The following is a 9289-nucleotide window of genomic DNA, read 5'->3' as shown; positions in this document are numbered from 1 at the left end:
AAAAAAAAAAAAAAAAAAAAAAAATAAAAACATATTTTTTTTTTTTTTTTTTTTTTTTTTTTTTTTTTTTTTTTTTTTTTTTCTGCTTTTTTCTGTTTTCTTTACATAATGCAGGGGCAAAAAAAAAAAAAAAAAAAAAATTATAGAAAGAGAACTGTTCTGTGATAAGCCTTAAGAGAATTTCACGCGTTGTATATATTTATCTGTTCTTATATAGATCTCAAAAAAACCATAACATAATTTTAATGAAATAATTTTATGAAATAATAAAATTATTTTTAATAACACTTATTTCATGAGCATTTACATTAATGAGAAAAACATACTAAAAAAATGCACTTTATGCATCACTATTTTGAGAATTATTGTGAAAAAAAAAAAAAAAAAAAAAATGAGAGAAAACAGAAAAGAAAAGTTGATTGAAGTTCTTAAATAAATAAAAATGTATATAATATATATGCACATATGTTAGTTGCATAAAATTCATATTTTTATGAAAACTTTTGTCCCTAGGTATACTATTTCATTTCACTCTTTAATTCTAACACATATACTTAGTGTTTAACCGTGTGTACCGTTTCGAAAACAAATGCTCTAGCCGATTCATATAAACCAGGTTCAGAGCAATTCTTTAAGTGATTCTAATAAGATTTGAAATTTGATGTTCGTAGGTTTATAAATATGTAATTTTTTTTTTTTTTTTCTTTTATTTAAACTTTTCAGTTTTGTACTTTTCAAAACAGTTCCGCGATGTTATTAAAAGATGAATTCTATTTAATTACAGTTACATGGAATGTATGGGCGCATTATTAATTGCATTTCATTTGCATTTACAGATATACAATGTGTTCAAGTTTATTGCTTGTGAAAGTAGTTCTTGATGAGAATATTTAAGCATGTGTGATTTGTGTGCTTGAGGGTTCCTCTCTTTGGGATATATATACATGTGCAAATTCGTTAATGTGCAATTCATGAATGTATCTACAAATAAATAGATACACATCAACACGTAAATAATACATGCGAGGAATATCCACTTTAAGCTTCTTTTACAATACTAGTGATCAGTGGGGCTCCTCACTTTTGTATGAACCATTTTAATCGTTTATTCTTTCTGCCATTTTCACTGCTTAGTCTTTTTTCCATTTTTACCGCTTAGTCTTTTTGCCATTTTCGTCGCCTTACCCCTTTGTGTTATATGAATATTAACTCTTAAAAAAAAAAGAAAAAATCGCTTTAACAGCTTTGTGAATATGTTTAAATGTATAAAGTTCATAAAATATAGAACAGATTGGTGTTCCTGCTTGGTGAATAACACGGATGATAAATGTGATGAATGTTTAATAGAGGAATCAATACAGGGAATAGAAGCAGTGGGAGATGGAAGAGGAAAACGTTCAGATGAGAACAATGACAAATTTGAAGGAGATAAAGAAGAAGACATGAATTGCCAAAGAATGAGTAACAAACTTTTTGAAGAAGAAAATATACATGGATACCCACCAGATATAATATATTCGAATGATGAATATCGAAAAAGCTTCAGAAATGGAAACAGCAATTCATATAAGCATGGAATAAATTATAAGACCTATTCAAATGAAAAATTTCAAAATGAATATATGAAAAATTCATCGAATAATTATAATCAAATGAATTACATGAAAAAGGGGAATAATGATAATAGCTATGTGTATATGAATGAAAATAAAAATTACAGGCAAATTAATAGTAGCAATAACAACTATTCGAGGGAACATAATAGTTTTTATAATGGACAATATGATTATAATGGAAAACCAATTTATACTAATACGAATGAAGACGCTGGATTATGGAACAGAGACAGTAAAGTGTATGGAAATTATAATAATAATATTCCAATATCGGAAAAATATAATGAAAAATTAGGAACTGTCGTAGAAAATGGAAATGTAAAAAGAAAAACATTACTGTTTAGTAATATTAATGATTCTAACAGCAAAAAGGTAAATAAAAATTTTAGTTTATTGGAACTAGAAACAAAAAGGGATAGTGATGTTAAAGCATGTATAGAATATTTTAATTCATTACGCAAAGGGAAAAATGATGATATTAAAATGATACTAGAAAATCGCAATTTTAAAGAGTTGAATATTCCTAAAGAACATTTAGAAAATGGAGATTTTTTTAAATATGTTGAGTACTACAAGAAACACAATTTAAAGGATTTAATAGACAAGTTTAATGAATCTGATACGAATGATAAAAATAAAACTCAGGGTTACAATGGCAGTAATAAGAGCCCCTCAGCAGTTTCAAATATTGAAAACAAAGATAGGGATAAAGATAGCGGCAGTAGTAATGGTAATAAAAATGGTTATGATAAACATAAGAATGAAGTGGATGGTGCTTTGGATCCGAATAAAAAGTCTAATAATGAAAATATAAATGTCAGGACAAAAAAAAATAAGCGTTCAGAAAATGCTTTATGTGAAGGTAATTCTGATGAAAATGGAAAGGAATATCATAAAAAAAAAAAATCGAAATGTGATGGGGACAAAAAACCTACATTTTACACCATAAATGATCTGTTTGATTGAATCTGAGCACATTATGTATACTTGGAAAAAGGTGATTTATCATCTTTTTCCAGCTCAGCCATGATTGCCAATAGCAGCTAAAGTGCATTTTGACCTATACAAAATAATGTGTATAAAAAAAAAATATATACATATATATAACCACCCGCTAGAGATACGGGTAAAGAGCGAGATAAAAACAAAAATACAATCCTCCCCATTTAAGTACACTGTCATTAACTTTTGGTCTAAGAAAAAACAACCAACATAGTACGCCCCCTAAAATGGTACATATATATACACGTTTCTTAAATTCTCGTTTCAAAAGTTCAGCAAATATTTAAATGAAAAAAAAAAACCCTTGAGCATATATTTTTACACATTCTTTACCTAGCATTCCATATTGCAAAGTAAAAAATAAAAAAATTATATAAACATAATAGCAACGGAAGGACCTAAATGCTTCATAACATATGAGTCACAAATTTATATTTATTATTTGGTGATATATTTTTAATTAATGATTATTATAAATTTAATTTTTTTTCTACATATATGATACATTAAATTTTCATGATTTTTACAACTTTTTTTTCGTTTTTTTTTTTTTTTTTTGTTGTTGTTTCCAAACTGTTATCTCAAAAATGAAAAAATTCTTGAAGGTTGCAAGATTTATAATCTTTGCTTTAAGACACGGATTATACTTATCCAATTAAAATTTTTAAACAAAATTAATCTAGAGAATGTCAAAAGGAAAGTTCTTTTTTGGAGAATAACATAATAAATAGTTAAACAAGGAACAGAAAGCGCTCGTGTGAGGAGAGGGGGGGGGGGATTATGAAGGAGAACAGTATATCCTTACTTTTACACAAGTGTTGTAGGCACTAAATAAAAGAGTATCTGAATGCATATATATGCACATATGTGGGTGTTGTATGTATAAGCTGGTTTATATATTGCTCAGATACATATGTATTCAAATTCGCGTATGTGCAAATTCACGTACACAGAAACACCCATTGAGACAATGCGTAAAAGCAGAAAAACAAAAAAACAGCACACGTAAAGTATGAACGAAAAAAATTTAATAGGCTCCTTTTTATTCCTTGTCTACTGGATATGACAAGGTCGTAAACACGTCTGTTAATTGCAGACCTTGTGGGTGGCTTAGATACTCTCCAGTTTCTGCATCGAATACGGATATAGTTTGATTGCAGAGTAAGTGTCCCATATTATCAGTTGGACAATTGGAATCTAATAGTACTTTACAATTTGCTTTATCTTGGAAAACAAAGGAACTTACTTCCTTGCTCTTATTTGTGCATTTTAATTTTGCACAATTAATAGATCTTCCTTTTCCTACCTTATTTAATCTTGTATCAAAGGAAAATTCATATTTTAATAATTGCCCATCAAAAAGCAAATAAATATCAATATCTGACTCACTACTCTTAATTGCTGTAATGCTATAATCTTGCCCATATTCTAATTTTCTTATACATTTAGGTCCATCTAATTTTACATGTATATATATATTCGGTGGAAGAGAAATTATTGCAACTGTATCAATTTTTTTCCCAATTAACTTTAATCCTGGTGATGGTAATTTAATTTCTATATCCTTGGGTATAATAATATGTCCCCATTTAAATAAATGAACAAAAAATCCCCACTCTGCTCCTTCATGTGTAATATTTGGAACTAGTTCACAATTTTTCAGTTCATTCAAGGCGAAACCACCATATGCAACTGCTAAATTTGAGTGAGGATTAACACATAAGAATCCGCTATTGAAATTTACGCATTTAACGGTTACATTGCTTTTTTCATTTATATTTATGATTAGTGCAGTTTCTGTGTTTATTCGTATCAGTGTTATATGTTCATTTAACATGCTTACAATAATTTTCCAATTTTTTAAGAATGTAGGAAATCTTTCTCGATGATTGTAATTAATTTTTTCTTTTAGCCCAGGAAGACTAATATGTACATCCTTTTCACCTTCAATAACTATGTTACATCCGTCCTTACCCCAAGCCTTAGCATCATATTTTCCACATAAGATCGATTCAAATTCATCAGGGATTTTTTCTAGTTGTGCCAAAAATTTAATTCTGCCATCATTGAAGGAAGTAGGTCTAAGCCTTATATCATCATGATTCGTTAGTGAATACCACCCTTTTTCGTCACAAAATTGAAATGTGTTCCAAATGATGGCGTTATCTGGGGCTTTTGCAGTAACTGGGGGAATTTTAAAGGTACATTCTACAACATTCGTCATGTTTGTGTGAAAAGTATCTGTCACGTACGTATAGAAAAATTGAATGTGTGGTGGTGAACAATATTTGCATGTAAGCTTGCTTTGCAAGGTGTGTAATGATATATTTAAAAAATGTGAACAAGTGAAAATTTTTCAAAAAGATTATTTTTTTTTTGAATTCATGATATTTTTGATGAATTATGGCAGCAACCTATTGTATAATAGAGGGTGTAACAGCTAAACAACAACAAACAAACAAAAGTAAACATGTAGGGGAAAATAAAAATTTACACATTCATATATATAACGAGAGCACAAAATTTTTTCAAAAATATATATTTTTTTTATAGGCATTAAATTTTTTGAAACAAATAAACGTTTTATGAAGTAAATTTTAAATATATCAATAAAAATTAATCATCTTGCCAAAAAAAAAAAAATGTTACAACGCATGCTTTTATATCTGTCTTTTTTTGAGTGAAAATGCAAGTTACTGGAGCTGGAAATGTTTGTAATATTTTTTTTTTTTTTTTTTTTTTTTTCATCTTAATCATATGGCTTGTAAAATTAAATGTACTTTTTTTTTTACCTGAACATTATGGCTTGTAAAATCAGATTTTTTTTTTTTTTTTTTTCCCATTATTGCTTGTAAGAACAAGCACCTATATATATATTTTTTTTTTTCTGGCATGTGCATATTTTCTATGCTCGTTTTTATAATACATAAAAATAGTACACTAGCTTTTTTTATTTTATTTATTCCCATACTTTTTAAATGACAAATTTTATTCCTAACACCTTTGTCTTTTTTTGCAAAAACTTCATTTTGAGGATTGGTTTAAAGTACATGATATAATTCTTCATGTGTGCCCTTAATACATTATCAAGAGAATATAAGTTTTGTTTTATACTCTTTTGAGGACTAACATTAAAAACTGTAGCCTTATTTTTTTTTTTCTTTTTTTTTTATAGTGTGGAATGTAGCACAGCGTGCACAATTTTGTATTTATGTGTGCAAATGTATATGCGTACACATAATCAAATATGAAACAAAATCTGTGTGCATTAAAACGCTCTGTCATGCACAGGTACGTGTTGATTGGTTGTCTATACATTTCTATATACCTTAATATGTTTTCCCCTTTTATGTTCATCCTTTTTGTTCTCTGTGCCTCATGTTGTAAGAATTAATCTGAGACAAAAAGAAATCATTTTTTTGAAGATATACATATACTTTTTACATGAATGCAATGGATGTTGTAAAAATGGTCAAAACGCGTATTTACACGATTGTTATATGTTTTTAAGTAATTTCTTTAAATTTTCCTTTGGGCCCTACATGCACATTTAAAATATGAACACATTAGTACCTTGGCGACTTATTTTGTTCTTCCTGAAATTCTTGCATCCGGAGTTTTTTCGGAACATTTATTTTTATTTTTTAATTCTTTGCCCTGTTGTACATAATTTGCAAAAGCATCTCAAGCATGTCATTTTCCCTATTCATGCGAGATATGACTTGGAAGGATAATAAAGTTAAATTTATAATTCTTATTTAAAATTTAAAACATTTGTGTGCAATTGTTCAAATGAGACTTTTTATAATATTTTTTCTAAAAGTCAAATTTTAAAGCTTCTTTACACAAGTATATCACGATACGCATTATTGTATCAACGGGAAATTATTTCATTTTCTGATAGCCGTACTGGGAACAACACATATAACCTAATTTGTTATTACTCGAATTAGGTACTGTTATTTAATACTACAATTCAGCATAATATGAACTTTTTATAATTTTACTGAAATTTCACAAGTTCATTTCTTATAATTTTTTTTTTTTTTTTTAAGTCACTGTTTCATCGTTGTGAATATATATGATCCTCCCATTTTTACAACGGCGTAGTTGTGTAGAATTAACTTATATATACACAAAGTGTCTTTCTTAATAAAATATATCAAAAGAAGCGTTAAGTTTTTTTTTTTTTTTTTTTTTTTATTCTTTGGATTTATTAATGTAAAATCGATCGAGGTGATTTACACAAAGTTCTAAACATCATGATATTAAAATACTACATATAACACTGGTCAGTTTGGGTTTTGATGTGCTAGCTAATTCATACATTTTACTTTGTCTTAATATTTTAAAATTTTATTAAGAAAAAAAATATAAAAAATGAAACACTATACGATTCTATTATAACATAAAAAGCTTGGGCTTTATGACAATTTGGTTTTCATGTTTTGATAAATTTTTTTTTTTATTTTTCTAATGTTAAGTGATATTTACATATATTATTATACGTACAAAATTAGAACACAATTAACCTTTACTTTGAAATGTGAAAATAATTTTTTTTTTTTTTTTTTTTTTTTTTTGTTTCCTTGTCTTCGTGCCAATATTTGATGCATATAATTTTAATATTTTCGTTAATTTTTTAAAAGACTTAAAAGTAAATTTTTGCATACTTTTCTCTTAAAAAAAAAAAAAAAAAAAAAAAAAAAAATATGAGCAAATCTCTGAAACGAGGAGAAGTCTATTTTAAAGGGGTTTTAAAGTATTACAAAAAGAAATGTACAACAATTCGTGATGATGTTGGTTATGGAAATACCTCAACGAGTATGGGATACGTACGCAAATTAAAGGAGAAAAATGCTGCACATAAAAATCAAGAGACGAGGAAAAATATTAATCAAATAGTGGGGAGTTTGAGTGCGAATAGGAATAATAATTATGACTTGCAGGTAGATCAAGGTGATGAAATTGAGCATGAGCAAGAAAATAAAGAGGAACAAGAAGGAACACATGAACAATTACGACATAGGTTTTTAAAACCGACAGATCTACCACTAGAACTACCAATAGAACAGAGCACTAACCTCTCCAATGCTACTACTACCATAAGCGATGCTAGAGAGATATACACGAAAAGACATTTACCAGATGAAATATTTAAAAAACGCTATCCCCCAAAATTTCGAAATGAGGATAATTCGCACACTGAAGATGTTTATGTTAATAATCCTCCTAAATTCAATAACACGAATGTTTCATTAAGTGAAAAAAATGGTGATAATATCCGTGAGTATTCCAGCACTTTCAATAAGAAAGGAAGGGAAAAAAATTTAGCAAAATCAAGAAATCCTTCTAACAAAAAAAAATGTGTTTTTAAAAAAAATTACTTAAACAAGAAAAAAAAAAATATATTAAACACGACTAACAGCAATCCGTTATATTTCGATCTGTACCATAATTATGAAGATTTACAACTATGCGATAACAGGTCTTTTATAAAAAGAAATAAAAAAAAAGTAAACAAACAGAAGATTAAATATAAATATGAGATGCCTACCATAGCTTCTTTGGGAAAAGTCAAAAAATTAAATTATTTAAATTTAATAACTAATGAAAATGAAATGAGTAAACAGGAAAAGATGTTTCTAAATAATTTATCACATGTATACTTCGATAGGAACTCTTTTCATGCAGTTGCCCCATCAAGCAAAAAGTTAAAACGTAGAAAAAAACAAAGTCATCTATAATACATGTTGCAATGAATCAGAGCCTCAATGTTAAAACGCTAAAATAATGTTAAGAGAATTGAATTTAAGCATCGCCTTATTTTTCGTTTCCTTTCGTTTAGCCTAGTTCCTTTCCGTTTCTTTCCTTTTTTCGTTTTTATTTATTTATTTTTTTTTTTTTTTTCCCCCTCTCAATATAACAACTTTCTTCAATATATACTTTAAACAATTTGCTTACATTTTACAAGCATGAAGAAATTATTTTCAAGCAAAGGGAGATCAGCCTTACAAGTGTATACACATATAGTACACACATGTAAGTGCCCATGCATATATGTATATAACGCTCCATAAATGGGGGGGGGTATTATTTTCCTTATGCGACCAGCTTAACGGTTTAAAACATTTTCTGCTTTTCTGTTCATCCAGTATACATTATAAAAATATTCTTTTAATTTGAATAATTTATGGTTTTTAAAGTTTTTCTATGTTATTCTACAAATCAAATAGGATATATTTTCTTTACTCTTTAGTTATGACTGTCTATTTATGCATAAATGAATATATTTGGATACATATATGTGTAGGTGTTCACATTTGTGCAGCTCTTAATTTAAAGACACACCATGCATGTAGTGCGCGTGCAGGAATATAACAGATACCGCATGTTTATTTTTTATTTATTTTATGTTGTTAAGGTTAATATTCAATTTTTTTTTTTTTTTTTTGCCCTAATGGAACATATATACATGTTCTACCTGGAATTGTGTAAGTACTAAATTACTATCATTATTATTTTAACTTTTTTGCTCATTTTATTTTTTTTTAAATATATTTTCCCATCGTAAAATGAACCAGCAACAAATTATTTAAAAATAATGCCTTAATGATTTAATTTTAAGCTAGCAAAATGTGTTGCATTTTTAAAAAAAATAAATTATACAA

At 27.5% G+C, this 9289-nt stretch overlaps 3 protein-coding genes across 3 annotated transcripts; 2 read left to right on the top strand and 1 right to left on the bottom strand.

Moving 5' to 3' along the window:
* Window positions 1-1253: 1253 nt before the first annotated feature.
* On the top strand, window positions 1254-2582 carry PGO_142500 (hypothetical protein, conserved; the record flags this gene model as incomplete). The annotated part of the gene is made up of 1 exon (XM_028690241.1): window positions 1254-2582. The coding sequence occupies one exon, from the start codon at window positions 1254-1256 to the stop codon at window positions 2580-2582; it is 1329 nt and encodes a 442-aa protein (XP_028546042.1).
* A 1078-nt stretch (window positions 2583-3660) lies between these two features.
* On the bottom strand, window positions 3661-4842 carry PGO_142490 (hypothetical protein, conserved; the record flags this gene model as incomplete). The annotated part of the gene is made up of 1 exon (XM_028690240.1): window positions 3661-4842. One exon carries the CDS (start codon window positions 4840-4842, stop codon window positions 3661-3663), a length of 1182 nt encoding a protein of 393 aa, XP_028546041.1.
* Window positions 4843-7330: 2488 nt separating this feature from the next.
* Window positions 7331-8365, top strand: PGO_142480 (hypothetical protein, conserved; the record flags this gene model as incomplete). The annotated part of the gene is made up of 1 exon (XM_028690239.1): window positions 7331-8365. One exon carries the CDS (start codon window positions 7331-7333, stop codon window positions 8363-8365), a length of 1035 nt encoding a protein of 344 aa, XP_028546040.1.
* Between the last annotated feature and the right edge of the window lie 924 nt (window positions 8366-9289).

The sequence above is a fragment of the Plasmodium gonderi genome (assembly GCF_002157705.1).
Source record: "Plasmodium gonderi DNA, contig: Chr14, whole genome shotgun sequence".
NCBI classification, from domain to species: domain Eukaryota; phylum Apicomplexa; class Aconoidasida; order Haemosporida; family Plasmodiidae; genus Plasmodium; species Plasmodium gonderi.
Note: the sequence above shows the minus strand (reverse complement) of the source record. Positions and strands in the feature narration are given on the sequence as shown.